The sequence below is a fragment of the Ranitomeya variabilis genome, chromosome 2 (genome assembly GCF_051348905.1).
Source record: "Ranitomeya variabilis isolate aRanVar5 chromosome 2, aRanVar5.hap1, whole genome shotgun sequence".
NCBI lineage: Eukaryota > Metazoa > Chordata > Amphibia > Anura > Dendrobatidae > Ranitomeya > Ranitomeya variabilis.
In genome coordinates, this window is record NC_135233.1 from 636,646,485 (window position 1) to 636,669,109 (window position 22,625).

The 22,625-nt window shown below is 42.8% G+C and overlaps 1 protein-coding gene across 1 annotated transcript in view; it reads left to right on the top strand.

The window, feature by feature from the left end:
• The window catches only part of LYST (lysosomal trafficking regulator), a 591,077-nt gene that overhangs the window by 95,705 nt on the left and 472,747 nt on the right, over positions 1-22,625 (top strand). The window contains exon 7 of the mRNA XM_077289098.1: positions 9,256-9,406. Coding sequence (XP_077145213.1) covers positions 9,256-9,406 — 151 coding nt within the window. The remainder of the gene's footprint in view (positions 1-9,255; positions 9,407-22,625) is intronic.

Sequence of the window (22,625 nt, forward strand, 5' to 3'; positions counted from 1 at the left end):
GTTGACGACATTGTCCTCAGTCTGTCCAACCCATCCCATTGCATCCAAGAATTTTCATACGTCTCCTATTATAAAGTCAACGTAGCAAAATCAAAACTATTGGAGTTTTTCATAAGTATCCTTACAATTAACGAAATTAAAAGCTTCCCAACATTTGATTGGGAGAAGGAAGCCTTTACTTATTTGGGTATTGATCTTGCAAGAAACCTTAAGAAAACAAGTGAATTAAACTTGACAAAAATTATCAGGAATACACAAGCAGAGTTGAAGAACTTATCCAAGCACAAAATTTATTGGGTAAGAAGAATAGTCACCTTTAAGCTTTTCAGAGCCATTCTGTTGATCTTCCCAACAAGGTTCCTAAAAAAATTACAAACTCAACTGAATAGTTTTGTATGAAACCAAAAAAGAGCTATGAGCGCCTACAAGACACTGGTTTAAAATAAATTAATAGGAGGATTGTCAGTCCCAAATCTAGTCAGTTACTACCACACAAACTTCCTTAGACAATCCATTAACTGAATTAAAGGGGGCAAAACTCCATTATGGGTTGATATTGAATTGAGTCAAAATAATAATATCCCTCTATAAAAGTTGATCCTCGATCACTTACTTTATCCCGATTCAACGACTGTCTCATCACCCACGTTACAAGCTGTTTTTTATGGCATGGAAATGCTTGGCGAACACTCAACCCCCCCCAAAAAAGAGCAATAGATATGACAATATTAAGGATGTAATCCTAAGATTCATTAGCCTGATAATAGGGAAACCAACCTCGGATTCCTGGAAAACTAACAAAAAAAATAAATAAAATTAAGGACCTACATAATGGCAAAGAATTTAAAACTAAAAAAGTACTAATAGAACAACATGACTTTCATAACCAGGACTTCGATTATTTAACTCGAATACAACCACATATTCTGCACCTTTTGAGAGAAAAATCTCTAGTAACAGAACTTACAAGTCAATTATTATGCAACCAAAATAACAAAATTTACTGGAAATCAAAAAACATATGCAAAGCCTTTAATCTAGACCTAGTCTTTGACTAAACAACAGCTATGCTGAATTGGGAGAAAGACCTTAAAATATCGGTCACCTGTGAGCAATGGCAATCAGCCTTAAAAAAAAAACTTACTCGTCTAACACTTGCGCTTCCCTACATGAATCCTTTTCCAAAATAATATCAAGGTGGTTTTACACCCCTGGAAAGCTAGCTATGATGTTCCCAAATGTTTCACCTGAGTGTTGGAGAGGCTGCGGCCTTGGAGATCTGGTGCATACCTTTTGGGATTGTCCTAAGATTGCTCCTCTGTGGAGAGAATTGTCCTTATTAATTAATTATTATCTTACTAAACAAACAATAACCCTAAAGGTACCTTCACACTGAACAACTTAACAACGATATCGCTAGCGATCCGTGACGTTGCAGCGTCCTGGATAGCGATATCATTGTGGTTGACACGCAGCAGCGATCAGGATCCTGCTGTGATATCGTTGGTCGGAGCTAGAAGGCCAGCACCTTATTTCGTCGCTGGATCTCCCGCAGCAAGTTTATTAACCCTTCAGGTGCTTCACAGGAATTTTTGGAATGTTAAAAAATTTTTGTACTTCAGATCCAATTTATTTTATTTTACCAAGGGTAACAGGAGAAATTGGACCTCAAAAGTTGTTATACAATTTGTTCTGATAAAGCTGATACCCCATATGTGCAGGTAAACCACTGGGCGCATGGCAGAGCTCAGAAAAGGAGAGCCGTTTGACTTTTCAATGCAAAATTGGCTGGAATTGAGATCGAATGCCATGTCGCGCTTGGAGACCCCTGATGTGCCTAAACAGTAGAAACCCCCCACAAATTACACCATTATGTAAAGTAGACCCCCTAATGAACTTATCTAGATGTGTGGTCAGCACTTTGAACCCCCAAGTGCTTCACAGAAGTTTATAATGTAGAGCCGTAAAAAGGAAAAATCATGTTTTTTTCACAAAAATGATCTTTTAGCCCCCAAATTTTTATTTTCACAAGGGTAAAAGGAGAAATTGGACTGCAAAAGTTGTTGTCTAATTTGACCTGAGTATGATGATGCCCCATATGTGGGGTTAAACCACTGTTTGGGCACATGGCAGAGCTCGGAAGGGAAGGAGCACAGTTTTACTTTTTCAACGCAGAATTGGCTGGAATTAAGATCATGTCGCCATGTCACGTTTGGAGACCCCCTGATTTCCTAAACAGTGGAAACCCCCCAATTCTAACTCCACCCCTAGCACCAACACACCCCTAACCCTAATCCCAACCCTAACCATAACCCGAACCACACCCCTAACCCGTACACAGCCCTAAACCTAATCCCAACCCTAACCCCAACACACCCCAAACCCTAATCCCAACACTAACCATAACCTTAACCACATCCCTAACCCTGACAAACCCCTAACCCTAATCTCAACCCTAATCCCAACCGTAAACGTAATCCAAACCCTAACCCCAACTCTAGCCCCAACCCTAACTCTAACTTTAGCCTCAACCCTAACCCTAGTCCTAACCCTAACCCCTAAATGAGGGAAATAAGTACATTTTTTTATTTTAATATTTTTCCCTAACTAAGGCGGTGATAAAGGGGGTTTGATTTGCTATTTATAGCGGGTTTATATAGTGGGTTTTCATGTTTGACAGCTGTCACACGCTAAAAGACGCTTTTTATTGCAAAAAATAGTTTTTGCATCACCACATTTTGAGAGCTATAATTTTTCTATATTTTTTGGCCCACAGAGTCATGTAAGATCTTGTTTTTTGCGGGACAAGTTGTCGTTTTTATTGGTACCGTTTTTGGGCACATGACATTTTTTGATAGCTTTTTATTCCAATTTTTAAGAGGCAGAATGAGCAAAAACCAGCAATTCATGCATTTCTTTTGGGGTAGGGGCAATTATACAGTTTTTTTTAACTTTGTTACATTATCCCAGGGTGGGACATCACTATATAACGTCAGATCGCTTTGCCTAGCACTGTATCAGATCAGCGATCTGACAGGCAGTGTAGGAGGCTTACCAGCGCCTGCTTAGCACGTTGGCCAGTTGGCCATCTTGGAGCCGCACTGTAGTTGTTCAATAGTAACGTTAATCCTTAAAAAGACCAATTACCTAATAATTGTGCAGGCATTGTAGTGAAGAAAAGTGAGGACTTAACCAATTTCAGTGAAACATATTTTGGTCCATCAGAACCAGTCACAGTTTAGCTGCTTATTTAAGTCTAATCGTTCTAATTTGAGTCAATTGATTTTAATGTTGTTTGTTGATTGTTGTTGCAGGATTCTTTTTATGCATTTTTTATTCTAGAAATGTTCACTTTTTTATGCAGGTACTGTATTTTTGGGACTATAGAACACACCTTAGTATAAGATGCGCTTCACGGTTAGATATAAAAAATGGGAAAAAATATGAGTGAGAAACACCATTATCGCGAATAATATCAAAATAGAATGACAAGGATTCTAAACATTAACAACATCAAGAAATATTATTAGTGACAACACCAATATCAAATCGAAAGGATATTGCAGAACAACAATATCGCACTTTAAGATACTGTAAATCTGAGAATCCTGATTACCACTTCTTAAGGCCCTTTTAGAAATTGACCCATGATCTAGTAAGTTAGGGAACTGTCGGCTACAGTCGTTTCTATTTTTTTATAATACCAAATGTCACATACAGATATTTTGAAATCTTGCATCTGTATATCCTACTTCTGTTACCTTCAAATTAAAACTTCCCTGGTGATGTAAATAAGTGGAGGGGTTAAAATCCGTGTCCTGTTAAGGTTTATATGATGCCTATGCATTCTCATACTCGCCCTGCTCTGCTGCCCAAACACACAGCTCTGCCTACGCTGACAGTAGCACTAATGTGCGTACACACACTCACGACTCTGAGGGCACCATATATTACTTCCATTCATTAGTTAATTGCATTTCCACACTGTCATATTCCTTGCTGACACGTGACTGCTCACATGCCTGTAACGTCTTGGGAGGTAATGCAGCTTCTTTGAACCTTTGATCTGCTGCAATGTGCCTTGTACCATGAACTGTTTTTTTAGGACCTACAGTTGAGAAAAAATGGATTGATGGATCTTTGCTGCACTGCCAAGGACAGCCATGGATACTACCATTGAGTAAGTGGAAGTATCCAGGCTGCAATATAGGTGAATAGTTTTTTCTCTCAACGTAGTCCAAAGTTCACATATTTATTCATCAGGACAAACCAAAAGTGGTGCTGTCAGCAGCACCGCAAAGATCCATCTCCTTTTTTTTTCTCCACTGGCTATCCCTCCTTGGATCATTAGCTGCCATTTTTCTGAGTTCGTAAAGTGTTGTGGCTAATACAACCACACCCGGGGAGCACATCACTGCGCTCCTATTTCTCCAATTACATATCGGATAAGACCTTATATTAATGTCTTCCAGTGTCTCCTTGCATTTTTGGGACCTACAGCTTAGGGAGGTCTACCCTTCTCCTTTTTCTTCTGCCCTTGATAGATAGATCAGTATCAGGCAGGGAGAATGAATATTGTGGGGCTGCACAGTTTTCTCAAGAATTAGGAAGACCGCTTCATGATTGCTACATGAGAGCTATTGAAGGCACACACATTTTAGCAATTTTTTTTCTTATATAAAAAAAAATAGTTTAAAAGATGCTAAAAAACATGATTTTTTTTCTACTTAGGGTTTTGATCAAATAAATTATATAACGCTATCCCAAACTAGTTTCTATTTGAGTCATTCACAATCCACTATTCAATCAAAACTGTCAGCTGATTAACGTTGCCCAAACCACCATTGCAGCCAGATTAATTTTTCTCTGAAATGCTCTGGTGTTTCAAAGGAAATATACGGTAGTTAAAGATCTGTCCGGGGACTCGAGCCAAAGATGAGACTACTGCAGTCATGTGCACATATTTGGTATTTCTGTATCCTGAACGGATCAATCTATAAAACTGTGACGTTGTTTAACCCATTAAAATAAGCAGCAGGGTGTGTACATGGAACTTCTGCTACCGATCCCCATTATTTCTACTCCCCCCCCCCCCCCCCCCCCCACAGAGATGCATATATTGCAACTTTGCAGCCTTTACTGAGTAATTGTTCTCCTACTGAAGCAGCTTAGGGTTTCCACACACTAACATATGCCTTTCATGTAGTTTAAGTAAGTTTATGATGCAAACAAAAGTGGTCCCCCCATCACAGCATGACAGTATGATACCCGTACAGTGAATTCCTCCACAGGCACAGTTTGTTGAAGCTGTGTTTTGGATGCAACAAAAATTCGCACCATGAAAAATTCATTGTAAGCACACAACCTAAAGGAAAACATCAAAAATAGAAGTGCGGTGAAATTATGAAACAAATGCAACTCTGCCATTGTGTTTTTTTTTAAGGTGTTATATGTTCAGTACAAATGGCCTGGAGAAAAGAATAGTGTGTGTTGCCATTTTCCAAGATCTGTAACTTTTTACTATCAATTTTGGGAGGCATGCTAAGTTTTGATTGGTCCTTATTACATTTTCTTTGCATTGAAAAAATGCAACTTTGGTGTGTTTTTGATTTTTTTTGCGTTTTTACAGCATTTACTGAGTAGCTAAATTTAATGTTAATCAGGTTTTCCTTGACATGGTTGTGCCAGATATGTACCGTCTATTAACATTTCTTTACTGTTAACTGCGTAAAAGGTGGTGATTTGAAATTTCACATTTTTTCTATTTTATACTTTGTTAGTCCCTAGGGGACATGAACCTGTGTGATAACTTCTACTGTATACAGCAATACTACAGTACTAGATACAGATGTTTATTGTAAGAATGACACTCTCCAATGACACTAAACCACAGACTGAACTTCACAAAAGACATCACATGACAGGCATGGGGGCCTTCAGCAGCCTCTGGCTGTCATAGCAAACCCATCGGTTCCCTTTGATTGCGTCACAGGGGAACAATGGGCGCCTGAACTAACATCTGCATCAAACTACGGAGCTTAAATGCCACGGACTGTGATTGAAGGGGCATTTAAAAGGTTAACAGCCCTTTGTGGAGCGGTTCTGTTTTGAAGACTGCTCTAGTGTCCATGACATGCTCCATGATGTATATATCCATAGTGGATCTTGAAGGAGGTAATAACTATCTTCAGTGTACTGAAGAACAAGGGGTCCTTGAAGTGATGATATGTACCTCACAGAGCCCTGATCTCAGCATCATTGGGTCAATCTGCAATTACACGAAGAGTTCGAAGGATTTACACAAGCCTATATACACATAGTTGGCACAGTTTTTCAAGATGTTTGGAACAACCTCCCTGCGGATTTAGTTTAACCCCTTCATGACCTGAGCATTTTTCAGTTTTGTGTTTTTGTTTTTCGCTCCCGTACTTCCCAGAGCCATAACTTTTTTATTTTTTCATCAATATGGCCATGTGAGGGCTTATTTTTTGCGGGACAAGTTGTACTTTTAAATGACACCATTGGTTTTACCATGTCATGTACTCGAAAAAGGAAAAAAAATTCCAAGTTCAGTGAAATTGCAAAAAAAGTTCAATCCCACACTTGTTTTTGTTTGGCTTTTTTTGCTAGGTTCACTAAATGCTAAAACTGACCTGCCATTATGATTCTCCAGTTCGTATCAAGTTTATAGACATCAAACATGTCTAGGTTCTTTTTTTTATCTAAGTAGTGAAAAAAAATTCAAAAATTTGCTAAAAAAAAATTGCGCCATTTTCTGAGACTTGTAGTGTCCCCATTTTTCGTGATCTCTGGTTGGGTGAGGGCTTATTTTTTGTGCACCAAGCTGATGTTTATGATACCACTTTTGTGCAGATACGATCTTTTGATCGCCCATTATTGCATTTTTATGCAATGTCGCGGCGACCAAAAAACGTAATTCTTGCATTTCGATTTTTTTTCTCGCTACGCCGTTTAGTGATCAGGTTAATCCTTTTTTTTATTGATAGATCGGTCGACTTTGAACGCGGTGATACCAAATATGTGCAGGTTTTATTTTGAATGGGGCGAAAGGGGGGTGATTTGAATTTTTATGTTTTTTTTTTTTTATATATATTTTAAAAAACATTTTTCCTTAACTTTTGGCATGCTTCAATAGCCTACATGGGAGGCCAGAAGCTGCCATAGCTCAATCGGCCCTTCTACATAGAGGTGATGCTCAGATTGCCTCTATGTACTAGAATTACAGACTTGCTATGAGTGCCGACCACAGATCACCGGTGTACGTATTTCCGGACAAATAGCCGGAAGCGCTTGGTAAATGCCGCTGTCAGAGTTTGACAGTGACATTTAACTAGTTAATCGCGATCCACTCGCGCCTATTACGGGCACATATCAGCTGTTCAAAACAGCTGACATGTCCCGGCTTTGATGTGGGCTCACCGCTGGAGCCCACATCAAAGCGGGGAATACTGACATTGTACTAATACGTCTGATGTCAGTAAGGGGTTAAAAGCTGTGCAAGTGTATTTAGAAGATTGATGCTGTTTTGAAGGCAAAGGGCGGTCACTATTGATGAGCGAATGTACTCATTGCTCGGGTATTCTCCGAGTATTTATGACTGCTTGGAGATTTAGTTTTCCTCTCAGCAGCTGAATGATTTGCCACTGTTAGACAGTTTGATTACATGTGGGAATAACCTAGCAACCAGGCAACACCCACATGTACTCAGGCTGGCTAGTAGCTGTAAATCATTCAGCTGAAGTGATGAAAACTAAATCTCCGAACACTAACAAATACTCGGAGACCACCCGAGCGTGCTTGGGAAAACCCGAGCAACGAGTACACTCGCTCATCACTAGCGGTCACTCTAAATATTGATATATTTTCACTTTTGTTCATTCATTTGTTCTGTTGAACAAAAAAAGCAAAAAATTCATATTTATTCTTTTTTACGCATTCTTACTTTGAAGCATTTATTTTATTTTTTATTTTGTTTTACTGGCCACTGGCCACATTAGGGCTCACAATCTAGATTCCCTATCATTAGGTCTTTGGAGTGTGGGAGGAAACCCTAGAACCTGGGGGAAACCCACACAAACACAGGGAAAACATACAAACTCCTTGCATATCTTGGTGGGATTTGAACCCAGGACCCCAGCCCTGCAAAGCCACAGTGCTAACCACTGAGCCACCGTGCTGCCCTATTTTACACCTTCGAAAACTTTTTCACAGTACTGTGTATATGTATACAAGTGCATATACATAATGCTATACTATATATTTTCTCTCTAGGGATTTTTTTTGACAAATTTCTGATGTTTTTATAAATAAAAGCAGAAAATATTGACAAAGTTACCATTAACAGAAAGTTCAATGTGTTGCGAAAAAAACAATCAACAATCTCAATGAGAACTGTTGAAGCATTCTAGAGTTATTACCGCATAAAGTGACACTGGTCAGATTTGATAAAATTGGCCCTGTCACTAAGGGGTTAAATCTCTACTTGCTACCTCCCGGATTACCCATCAGTTGCACTAGTATCACAAACTGTTTTTGGTCTCTGTGAGTTGTCTGCATCCTGCGGGCACATTTGCAGGATGCCTTTTTTTTCCCAAAACGACGCATTGCGACGGAGGCCAAGCGACGCAAGTGTGAAAGTAGCCTTAGCATCAACACCTTAACTACCTTTTGTGTAGTTTATGCACCTACTAGTCATATATGTTTAAGAGAGCAAGGTCCCCTGTTAGAGACTTTTCTCTATAGCCTAGACCCTAGAACTTCTAAAAATTACAGCTTTTTAATTTAGATTTTAACCATTTTGTTCCTTAGAGATGAAAACAAGAGGCTTCTGCTTCCAACATTAACAGTTAATCTTGGATCTGCTATGGGCTGCTTGTTTTCTGGGTATCTTTCAAACTGACTTGTGTTGTCTCAACCAGTCATCTATTAAAATAATAATAAAATGATCACACTGAATGTATTTTTTATTGTACTTTTTCATTTGAAATATGAAACCATATATGATTTGTGTGTTGGTTTTTTTTTATATACAAACCATTCACATGTTAAATTCAGGATAATACATCGACAATAACATTTAATTAACAAGATTTTACCTACTAACTAGACGCTTGTGTTTCTCAATGGTGGTCCCATAGGCAGCTGTTGTAGAGGAGTACACTAGAGCTGGCACAGCTATGAGCAAATATACACCATGCCATAGAGGTTCATTTTAATGTGGCTTACTTCTGGTAGGTACAGAAGACTGAAGAGTTGACTTTACAGCATGGAAACATTTCTCAAGAGCCGGAGGAAAGCCACAGTTGCAAGTTTCGCAGTTTTGGAGAGGAAGAAGGATATGACGCTGACAGCGAAAGTAATCCCGAAGATGCATCTGAAGATGATGGTAATTAAATATTTTAAGGCAACTTTCACAAATCTTGTATTTTGTGAGATCAGCTATTTTCATTATGCCATTTGTCTGTCTGTAGGCACCATTCCTGGTTTTTCCTCACAAATACTGATTCCAAACACTGAGGAAAGTACTGTTAAGTAGCATAGCCTAACAATACACTTCTGTGACTTGCAAAACCGATCGAACTCCAGATTAGATGTGTTTTTGAACCTCACTTGGGGCAAACTTATTTCCGTGCTATCATAAATTAAGGCATATGAAGACAGAAGATACATCTCACTTGGTGGTTAGTGTCCAATTTGTATAAAGAAATGGTAAATTCAAAGCAAAGAGCAGTTTTTGTCTGTGCAAAATGCTGAACTATATTATTAATTAAAATGAAGAAATCTACAAAAGAACTTTCTAACCTAAAGGGGTTATCTCATGAATTGGGAATTTTACCAATTTGACCCTCTTTGTTCAATCATCTGCAATTTTAGTCTCGTTTTGAGTTGGCAGCTTGTCCTGTGTGACCAGAAATAGCATAAAATGGTCCAGGAGTCCATTGCAGTCAGATGCTTCTAACTCCTATTCATATTTGATGTGTACACAATACACACGGCATAAGAATGGCTTTAGCAGGTGTCACAATGCCGGCAGAACCAAGTTCATTGCATTTCAATTCCAGACTAGCAACAAAGTTGTTTTTGTGTTTTATTGAGCAGCATACATGAAAAGGTTGTTGCTGGAATCATGTAAGGCCATGGTCCCATTGCATGATTACACGGATTGTAGTGTTGCTTTTTTTTAATGTTCTTATCTTTCTATTTATCTGTCTACAGTTCCGCATCACATCTATCCACCATCTTCCTCATATTTGTACTGAAGATGTATATCTACCTATATCGCTTTTTCTCCTTTCCCCTCATGTTACAGCTACTAAATATGTAGTAGTTTTTTTTTTCATGACCTCATAGTATTAACCGCTTCATATCAAATCACTACTCTGCATGTGCAGAGATGAAGCAGATAAACTGCTAAGCATGTCAGTGCACCCCTAATAGTGGACTAAGATTCCAGTCACTGGAGGAACAGTATGAGGCACTGTGTCTGTGTACTTACAGTGCCTACAAGTAGTATTCAACCCCCTGCAGATTTAGCAGGTTTACACATTTGGAATTAACTTGGCATTGTGACATTTGGACTGTAGATCAGCCTGGAAGTGTGAAATGCACTGCAGCAAAAAAGAATGTTATTTCTTTGTTTATTTTTTTTTTAAATTGTGAAAAGTCTTTTCAGAGGGTCATTTATTATTCAACCCCTCAACCCACCAGAATTCTGTTTGGTTCCCCTAAAGTATTAAGAAGTAGTTCAGGTACAAAGAACAATGAGCTTCACATGTTTGGATTAATTATCTTTTTTTCCAGCCTTTTCTGACTATTTAAGACCCTCCCCAAACTTGTGAACAGCACTCATACATGGTCAACATGGGAAAGACAAAGGAGCATTCCAAGGCCATCAGAGACAAGATCGTGGAGGGTCACAAGGCTGGCAAGGGGTACAAAACCCTTTCCAAGGAGTTAGGCCTACCTGTCTCCACTGTTGGGAGCATCATCCGGAAGTGGAAGGCTTATGGAACTACTGTTAGCCTTCCACGGCCTGGACAGCCTTTGAAAGTTTCCTCCCGTGCCGAGGCCAGGCTTGTCCGAAGAGTCAAGGCTAACCCAAGGACAACAAGGAAGGAGCTCCGGGAAGATCTCATGGCAGTGGGGACATTGGTTTCAGTCAATACCATAAGTAACGTACTCCACCGCAATGGTCTCCGTTCCAGACGAGCCCGTAAGGTACCTTTACTTTCAAAGCGTCATGTCAAGGCTCGTCTACAGTTTGCTCATTATCACTTGGAGGACTCTGAGACTGACTGGTTCAAGGTTCTCTGGTCTGATGAGACCAAGATCGAGATCTTTGGTGCCAACCACACAAGTGACGTTTGGAGACTGGATGGCACTGCATACGACCCCAAGAATACCATCCCTACAGTCAAGCATGGTGGTGGCAGCATCATGCTGTGGGGCTGTTTCTCAGCCAAGGGGCCTGGCCATCTGGTCCGCATCCATGGGAAGATGGATAGCACGGCCTACCTGGAGATTTTGGCCAAGAACCTCCGCTCCTCCATCAAGGATCTTAAGATGGGTCGTCATTTCATCTTCCAACAAGACAACGACCCAAAGCACACAGCCAAGAAAACCAAGGCCTGGTTCAAGAGGCAAAAAATCAAGGTGTTGCAGTGGCCTAGTCAGTCTCCTGACCTTAACCCAATTGAAAACTTGTGGAAGGAGCTCAAGATTAAAGTCCACATGAGACACCCAAAGAACCTAGATAACTTGGAGAAGATCTGCATGGAGGAGTGGGCCAAGATAACTCCAGAAACCTGTGCCGGCCTGATCAGGTCTTATAAAAGACGATTATTAGCTGTAATTGCAAACAAAGGTTATTCCACAAAATATTAAACCTAGGGGTTGAATAATAATTGACCCACACTTTTATGTTTAAAATTTATAAAAATTTAACTGAGCAACAAAACTTTTTGGTTTGTAAGATTTATGCATCTGTTAATAAATCCTGCTCTTGTTTGAAGTTTGAAGGCTCTAACTTATTTGCATCTTATTAAACCTGCTAAATCTGCAGGGGGTTGAATACTACTTGTAGGCACTGTATGCTATAATCTGTCAGAAACTTTTCCCAACCTATAGTGTAACATTCCCATTGTACCCCATTCACCAATTTGGGGCCAAAGTGTGTTCTCTCAGCCTCTGTCTGTCAAGCATGAATCTGTATACCATTTGTATTACTGAACAGCAAAGCGCAGCAAACTTTATTTATTTAAGGACACTGCAAAGAAATGTTAAACTTGCAGTATACTTTTTTTTTACTATTAGAGATGACTGAATCAATCCACTGTGAATCAACTTTAAGTCAAATTACAAACAAATCTAAGGTCCCGACAGATTCAGTTAGTTTGTAAACTACCATGCATGAGGCGCACTACTATACAAATATAAATAACGGGTGCAATGACAGTGGTAAACCAATGACAACAGGAAAAATAGAAAAGACCACTGTATGATATGCACAACCACTGTAATCATAAAGTTGAAAAAACTTTATTAACACACGTATTAATTAAAACACAAGTAAAAACATACATGGGCGCCCCTATATGCTGAATAACCCCAATAAGGTGGGCAAAATACATCAATCAGGGGTTAACATATCCCCTCAATAGCAAAAACACCATAAATTAATATTGCAGCACAATAACGCCAATAATCCGTTCAATGAACCCTAAACACTCATAAATGTCATGGCTTTTTAACATACAGCATATATGTACTAAGCTCAAGGCGGTGGAGTGTCAATAGGACAGCCCCAGACCAACCAGAGACCTTGTGGACCTAGAATCCCACACTACATACCATGACCCCACAGTAGTCCACTATGAGCAGAGAAGGCTGTGCTGTGAGTGCTGTATTGGTTCCTGGAAGGGGCCTCAGAAAATAAGCCCAAAAGGACAAATACCAAATAGATGCAACCTGTGACCCGTCCAGACTGAGAAAGATATCGGGGGGGGGGGGGGGGGGACGGTTTTGTCAGGGGAAGCAATGAGATGTGGTTAAGCCAGACCTGCGCAAACTCAGGAAGTGCGGGCTGAAAAGGTAAATAAGAGCGCATGCGCAACTACAGGGAGTCCTGTGCAGCAAGAAAAAAAGATATATCCGAGGTATAGTCAAGCCACGGTCACAATGATTATATGAAATATGTATGGGACAAGAAGAGAGAATTAAGGGAAAACCCCTAAAATTGTATAGAATAATGAGTGAAAGATCCCAATAGAATGGGAGGACATGTTCAAGTGTATGCCACAGAAGCATGAATGTATAAGTTATAGCAACAGTCAGCAACAGGAAGAGCCCAATAATGCAAATATGTAAACTGAAAATATATATATAATGAATAATGAAAAACCAACCATGGAAATAGAAATGAAAATAAAACTGAAAAGATATAAAAAAATAAAAAGTGAAAAAAAAAGTAAAAATAAAATATAATCAACTATGGAGAGGAAAATTAACCAATAATAATAATACTAATGAGACCGACCGTAGTGTTCTAGGAACATGTCCATGGTCTCAAGATTATTCCCACAACCATATGAATAGGCCCAGAGGCCCATAAAAGGCCAGGTTTGAAAAACCAACCAGATGTAAAGTATAGGTTTACTTACAATTTGAAGCTGTCCCAAAGGTGTATAAGAATTGGGAGATACCTACATCCTTACAAGAGGCCAAAAAGAGGGGACAAACCATGGAAATAGAACAAACAATTATGTAACTCTAAAGATGATCTTGAGGAAAAAGATATTAGAATAGTGAATGGGCTAACTAGGTGATTAATAGCATGAGTCATATCTTAGTCCAAAAATCAACAAAAGAACATCCAAGACCATGTAGCCGGTCTTCCAAACTGTAGAGCTATCTTCAGCTGTTGTTAAAGTCCAAATAGACCGGTGGATCAAGAAATGGCTCTGATATAAGATCCAAGACCATGTGACCGGTCCTCCAACTGTAGACCTATCTTCAGCCGTTGTCATGTTGGTCTGAGTGTGCTATAAAAGTGACGACTAACAGAAAGAACGTTACCTGTAAGTTATTATCTGTAACTGTATTGTAAGCGTTTGTGTATTCTGCAGGACTGGCATCTATCACTATATGTCACCATATAGCATGAATTTCAGTATTGGCCTTTGTATAGAGATTTTTTTCAGTTACAGCGCAGTAATCTGTTGAGGTTCTCCTATACCCATGACTACAGTGCGCCACCTGAGTTGTAATCAGGGTTACTGGTTAGGGGCCCACTCAGATTTTTCACCTGAGGTGAACCCCTAGCTACGCCTCTGACCCCAGGTAACATTTTAATCAGTATAACAGTGGCAACATGACAATTTCTGTAGTATACGTAGCAAAATCCTGCTAGCAGGTTCGCTTTAAAGGGGTTTTCCCACAAATTAAGATGTTAATTTTAATCAACAGATCTTGAAATAATAATAACTTCTACAATTGCATGTATTTAAATAAAGGCCCCGTCTCACATAGCGAGATCGCTAGCGAGATCGCTGCTGAGTCACTAGTTTTGTGACGCAACAGCGACCTCAGTAGCGATCTCGCTATGTGTGACACGTACCAGCGATCAGGCCCCTGCTGCGAGATCGCTGGTCGTGTCGGAATGGCCTGGACCTTTTTTTGGTCGTTGAGGTCCCGCTGACATCGCTGAATCGGTGTGTGTGACACCGATCCAGCGATGTCTTCACTGGTAACCAGGGTAAACATCGGGTTACTAAGCGCAGGGCCGCGCTTAGTAACCCGATGTTTACCCTGGTTACCAAAAAAAACAAACAGTACATACTCGCCTTTCGGTGTCCGTCAGGTCCCTTGCCGTCTGCTTCCTGCTCTTGAGTGCCGCCGTACAGTGAGAGCGCAGCACAGCAGTGACGTCACCGCTGCGCTCTGCTCTCACTGTACGGCTGCTCAGTCAGAGCAGGAAGCAGACGGCAAGGGACACCGAAAGGCGAGTATGTACTGTTTGGTTTTTTTGGTAACCAGGGTAAACATCGGGTTACTAAGCGCGGCCCTGCGCTTAGTAACCCGATGTTTACCCTGGTTACCCAGGTGCTGCAGGGGGACTTCGGCATCGTTGAAGACAGTTTCAACGATGCCGAAGTCGTTCCCCTGATCGTTGGTCGCTGGAGAGAGCTGTCTGTGTGACAGCTCCCCAGCGACCACACAACGACTTACCAACGATCACGGCCAGGTCGTATCGCTGGTCGTGATCGTTGGTAATCGCTATGTGAGACGGGGCCTTTAAAGGTACCTGTGCTAAGATAATCTTATAAATGTGCCCATGCTGTGTACTGTGTCTGACCGTGTAGGAACATGGTCTGATCAACAGCTCCTGGCAGGGGAGAAAGAAAATGAGTATTCAGTCATTACAGGCTCAGTGGCTAGCCTTCCAGCACTGGGGTCCTGGGTTCAAGTCCCACCAAGGACAACATCTGCAAGAAGTTTGTATAGTCCCACCCTGTATTTGTGTGGGTTTCCTCTAGGTACTCCGGGTTTCCTCCACACTCCAAAGACATACTGATTGGGAATTTAGATTGTGAGCTCCAATGGGGACAGTGATGATAATGTGTATAAAGTGCTGCAGAATATGATAGCGCTATATAAGCAAAGCATAATAAATAAATAATAAATTAGAGAGTAGGATCACAGTCAATTCTTCTTGGAGGTAAAACATTTCACTGCATGATTTTAAACAATGTTTCACTTGAAAGAATGAATCATTTGCGATCGCCAGCTGTAACTTTTTTCTCCCCCACCCTTCCGGCCTAGGAGCTGTGGTACGATCAGACCATGTCCCTGCACGGTCAGACACAGTCGTAACACAGTACACAGCAGGTGCTCATTTATGATTTAGATTTAGAAGTTATTATTATTCCAAGATCTGTTGATTAAAATTAACATTTGTTTGTAGGAAAACACCTTTAATAAAGCGAACCTGCTAGCAGGATTTTGCTAAGTATACTACAGAAATTGTCATGTTGCCACTGTTATACTGATTAAAATGATACCTGGGTCAGAGGCGTAGCTAGGGGTTCACCTCAGGTGGCATGAAAAATCTGAGTGGGCACCTAATCGGTAACCCTGATTACAACTCAGCCCTGAATAGAGAAGTAAGAAGTATAAAGAAGTAAAGAAGAGATTTGAAAGCAGCACTAGCAAACAGTATATAATATACGGCTGCCAAACCTTTCAGGCATTTACCGATCTTCAATATAGTAGCAAAAAAATGAAGGCAGCACGCCATTGAGGTAAAACGGAAAAATAACGTTTTGGTTCTCCTAGAATAAGGTTCTCAGTAGAACCGAAATGTCGCTGAGCCCCAATGGGCTATTAAAACACTATTTTTTTAATTTTGTCCATTGACAAAGTAACCCTCTCAGCTTATACTCGAGTCATACCCAGGGGTCGGGAGGGGGAGCGGAGCTGTGTAATAATACTCACCTGCTCCTGACACGGTCCCTGCACGTCCCTGGTTCCCCGGCAGCTTCTCCCTGTAGTGAGCGGTCACATGGTACCGCTCAGTACAGTAATGAATATCGACCCGCTCAGTACAGTAATGAATATGGACCCGACTCCACTCCCATAGGGGTGGAGCTGCATATTCATTACTGTAATGAGCAGTACCATGTGACCGCTCACTACAGGAAGAAGCTGTCGGTACCGGGCAACAGACGTGCAGGGACTTCGCCAGGAGCAGGTGAGTTTAACTCAGTGCGCTATATTCACCTGCTCCCCGTTCCACCGTCGGCACTGCTGTGTCTTCTGCGTCCTCTGCACTGACGCTCAGGTCAGAGGGCGCGATGACGCGATTAGTGCGCACCGCCCTCTGCCTGAACGTCAGTGGACAGGACAGGGAAGACACAGCGGCGCCGACGGTGGAATGGGAAAGGTGAGTATAGCAAGTACCGGGGTCCTGAGAGGTGAGTATGTAATTTTTTTAAATTGCAGCAACAGCATATGGGGCAAATATCTATATGGAACATCTTATGGGCCTCGTGCAGCATTATATGGGGGCAAATATCTGTATGGGGCCATGTGCAGCATTATATGGGGCAAATGTCTGTATGGAGCATCTTATGGGGCCATAATCCACATTTGTGGAGCATTATACAGGGCAAATGTGTCTATGGAGCACCTTATGGGGTCATAATCAACATTTGTGCAGCATTATATGGGGCATATTTTAATATGGAGCATCTTATGGAGCCCATCATAAAGTGTATGGAGCATTATTTGGGGCGTATTTTGTATGGAGCATCTTATGGGGCCATCATGAACTGTATGGAGCATTATATGGGGCTCCTGATTCAATATGGATATTCAAAAACACTTAACCTACTGATGTCTCAATTAATTTTACTTTTATTGGTACCTATTTTTATTTTTGAAATTTACCAGTAGCTGCTGCATTTTCCACCCTAGGCTTATACTCGAGTCATTAAGTTTTGCAAGTTTTTTGTGGCAAAATTTGGGGAGTCGGCTTATACTCGAGTATATATGGTGTGTATATATATATATATATATATATATATATATATATATATATATATATATATATATATATATATATACATACATATATATATATATATATATATATATATATATATATATATATATATATATATATATATATATATATATATATATACATATATATATATATACCGTATATATATATATATATATATATATATATATATATACATATATGCACAATATATATATATATATATGTATATATTATATATATATATGTATGTATATATATATATATATATATATGAAGAGGTAAAGTGACATATTGTAATCTGTGCTGTCCTTCAGCGGGGTGACGTCTGTCAGTGCTGTGCATGATACTGACTACTTATGTGAGTCCCTCTATCTGAGGCACCATGAGATTTATGGCAGCTGCTTTGAAGTCTTTTACAGATCAAGTGATGCTCGAAGGATTTGAATAGAGTCACTGATCTGTTTAAAAGTTCAAGCACCGTTATGAATCTCACTGTGCCTCAGATTGCTTGACCGCAGACACAAGAAAATGAACCATCCAGGACTTGCCAAGTGGGAAGCAGCGTCCTATCCCCTCCTCACTGCACAGACACCTCCAGCCCTGGGTGCAGGCAGCAGCCTGAGCTCCTAGTTACAGTACCATCATGTCCGCTGTCTTGCTCCTCTCCGGCGGGAAGAAGCAAGTGCCCTGCGTTGTGACATCTCTCCTGCAGACACCGCATGCAATGTGGTCGTGTCTGCAGATTGCCAGAGTCAGCATACAGGTGCAGTGCCGGCATCCAAAGTTCCGGGGGCATATACTCCTACGCCCCCGGGCTATAGAACAGACAGTGGTAGTGCATGAATATCATGTCTTCCTGCACTACTGTATAGTTAAGCTTAACTACATCGGCGTGCTATGCATGCCAACATAGTTAAGAGTTGCAGTAGTTCTGGGGAGCCCCTCAGAGCAAGCGGCCCAGGGCGACCGCACCCTATGCCCCACTGGTAGCTACGCTACTGCCTGGGGGTGAAAAAACCCATCTTGTGGTTCTTGTGTAATCAGTGTTAGAAGTTGTCAGTTAATGAGCTGCTCGTTGTCAGGACTCAAACCAGCAGCTCTTGTGTACCAGGTGGCAGCTCTTCCCTCTGAGCAATTCATCTTGTTGGACAGTTCCATGCTAACCCAGATACTTGAACCTATGTTGTTTCTGATTGTCTCCACCCTTAGTTCCAAATTGTCTCCACTCCGAGTTCCTGATTGGCTCCACCCTGATTGAACACCCTTTTTAAACCTGGCATAGCACTCCGTTTCTTGTGAGATTGAGCTACCAGACTCTAGTCAAGCTTCCTTTCATCTGCTCCTCCATTCTAAGATTGCATTGCTGCTCCTGTGTACCTTGGCTATTCTTGAATACACTACCTGCCGACGCTGCCCCTAGTGGTTGCAATACCACTACTCCAACCGAGGTTCAGTCCATAACACTTGTGCTCTGGTGCGGGACTGTAGGCAGTCTTATCTTCCTGCTGTAAGCCAAAGAAACCAAGAAAGACCTGCTCACAGGTCTCCCCGAAGCACAAACAGTCTGTCTCTATGATGAGGAACATGTTTGTGCTTCGGGGCAGGCTGTGCGCGTGCACCATCGCTACCAGGTGTCAGATGATTTATGACAGCTGACACCAGGCACTCAATACAGGACGTCATTGCGAGCGGACTATCGTTGGTATGGGGACCCGATGTTGTCGGGTCACCAGAGCTAGCAAACTTGCTACAACATTCTCAGAACATGGCGTAGTAAGTTTCAGTGTAGCGCTGACAGTTTGCAAAGCATTTCTGGATAGGATATTCAAGATGCCGACAATTCCGGGCTCCTCCAAAATCAGGCAAGGGAATCACAGAGTTCAGAAGAGTTGCATACTTTATTCGGGGCTATAAAACTGTATTTTGTGGAAGTCCTGTCCACTTCCTCAGGTATATAGCTTGGCTTGGACATTCACAAAACACGTAGTTTATTCAGTCGCCTTGACAGCACAGATGAGAGAGGGGATCTGCCCTTCAGGGACAGGAAAACATACAGACATAAAAGGGCGGTACCTCTCTCCTGCCTCAGTTGGTTTCCTGTCACTGACAGGGGACCCTGCAGACTTACCTTAAGAAGAAGGTGAAGACAGAAGAGGTACCCAGGCTCGGCAGGCCGGTTCAGGAAGCGGGAAGGCCCCTTCCTCAGTCAGGTCCGGTGTGCTGGAGGTGCCACACCACAGAGGGCTGTGGGGGTAGCCAGCAGCAGGAGAAAGCAACCTTCAGGGGGAGTGCTGACTTGGGCGTCCCATTTCCGGTACAGGTATGTATGGCCGTGGGAGGCCCTGATCTCTGGGACCGTGCGGACTGGCTTCTGGGCGATGTCCGGCGTATCGCTTGTGTCACACATGCCGGCGTGTCGCGCATGCCGGAGAGTCGCAGGCCGGCGTGTCGGGCGCATGCCGGCGTGGGGCACGTGTCAGACGCAGGCCAGCGTGTCGCGCGTATCGAGCGCATGCCGGCGGGGTGTGTATGGCGGCACTGGCCGGCGTGTTACGCAAACCGGTGGTTCGGGCGGGGGAAGTGACGCGCCGGAAGGGGCGGCCCCTCATGACGCGGCGGGTGGCGTGGCTTGATGACGCGTAAGACATGCGCGGTACGGGCCGCGGCGGTGAGCAGGAGAGGTCTCTGCGGGACGCCACAGATGACCAGAGGGGGCGGTCTCATGGTGGGAGGAAACGGCGTAACGGGCGAAGATGACGCTGACGCGATCGAGGTACAGGAGGCAGGTAATGCAGCAGTCGGGGGACGGTGGCCTAATTAGGGGGCGGGTCTCGTGGGGAAGAGGACTCCCAATGGCAGGTGTACCAGACAATTAAATTGGATTAAACATGCTGACCCCAGCCGGGGGAGGTACCTGAGGGGAAGCCGGCTTTTTAAGGAATCCTAATCAGCGGCCACATGCTTCCTATCCATAATGGAGTCACAGGAGCAGGAACCATTGCAGCCAGAGCAGCAGGACCAGCTCTTGGAGAAGCCCCAAGTAATGAGTACCCAGCGGCGATCTAGTGGCAGTAGTCGGCCTGCAGGAGACAGATCGGGTCAAAGATCTAAAGCCGAAAAAATCTCAAGCCGTAATGATGATACACCGGCTGAGAGGGACCCCCCGCATTCTGCGGTACCACTCAGTTTCTATGTAGGGGTAAGTGATCGCCGAGAAAGTTCACTTAGTGATGTGTGTCTCCCCTTATTTTCCCTCTCTCCATGTCTATCGGGAAAAAATGGTCCACTAAATCTAAGCATAGACAATGTGCAGAATGTGGAGTTCCTCTCCCGGATGACCACATAAAGAAGCTACAGTATGTGGACCATGTATTCAATGTTTAATAGCGGAGGAGACACCAGACTTCGCTACCAGCCTAAGGCACATGATCAGACAAGAGGTCAGGGGTTCAGTTAAATCCCTATCTCAGGATAGAGAAAGTAGTGGAAGAGAGCCTAGATCCCCGATTTCAGTTGAGGACAGTGACTCAGGAGAGCTAAGATCAGTTTCTTCTCATTCATCATCATCATCATCATCTTCAGAGACTGAAGCCGGTCATTCATGTTTTTCTTTTGACCAGATAGACCGGCTGGTCAAAGCAGTAAATAATACCATGGGGATTGAAGAAACCCAATCAGAGAAATCTATGCAGGATGTCATGTTTAAGGGACTAGACCGGAAAGCTCGTAGATGTTTTCCGGTGGTGGACAAAGTGAGCTCCCTTATTACACGAGAATGGAAGAAACCTGAGAGGAAAGGTTCTCTTCCACCATCATTTAAGAGAAAATATCCCTTTGAGGAGGCGGCATCTAAAGCATGGGATAAAGCCCCAAAACTTGATGCTGCGGTGCCTAAGGCTTCCAAGAAATCCTCGCTACCATTTGAGGATTTGGGAACTTTAAAGGACCCGCTGGACAGGAGAGCCGATGTGTTTCTTAAGGGAGCTTGGGAAACATCAGCGGGGGCTCTCAGGCCGTCAATTGCAGCAACCTATACAGCACGTTCTATGATGGTATGGCTGGACAGTTTAGAGCAGAGGTCCCCAACCGCCGGTCCGCGGACCAGGACCGGGCCGTTGGGGTTTTTCAGCCGGTTCGCGGCGCCCCTGTTCAGCGGTCACGTGGGACCGCTCATTAGAGAAATGAATAGGCGGCTCCACCTCCCATAGGGGCGGAGCCGCATAATTCATTTCTCTAATCAGCGGTGCCGGTGACCGCTGACAGAGGAAGAGGCTGCGGCACCGAAGACCAGCTGTCCGGGGGAAGGAGCGGGACGCCGGGAGCAGGTAAGTATCGCATATTTACCTGTCCTCGTTCCACACGCCGGGCGCTGTCTCCATCTTCCCGGCGTCTCTCCGCACTGACTGCAGGCAGAGGGCGCGATGACGCATATAGTGTGCGCGCCGCCCTCTGCCTGATCAGTCAGTGCAGAGAGACGCCGGGAAGATGGCGCCGAGGAGCTGCAAGCAAGACAGGTGAGTATGTGTTTTATTATTTTTATTGCAGCAGCAGCAGCACAGCTATGGGGCAATAATGGACGGTGCAGAGCACTATATGGCACAGCTATGGGGCAATAATGGTGCAGAGCACTATATGGCACAGCTATGGGGCAATGGTGCAGAGCACTGTATGGCACAGCTATGGGGCAACGGTGCAGAGCACTATATGGCACAGCTATGGGGCAATAATGGTGCAGAGCACTATATGACACAGCTATGGGGCAATAATGGTGCAGAGCACTGTATGGCACAGCTATGGGGCAATAATGGTGCAGAGCACTATATGGCACAGCTATGGGGCAATGGTGCAGAGCACTATATGGCACAGCTATGGGGCAATAATGGTGCAGAGCACTATATGGCACAGCTATGGGGCAATAATGGTGCAGAGCACTATATGGCACAGCTATGGGGCAATAATGGTGCAGAGCACTATATGGCACAGCTATGGGGCAATAATGGTGCAGAGCACTGTATGGCACAGCTATGGGGCAATGGTGCAG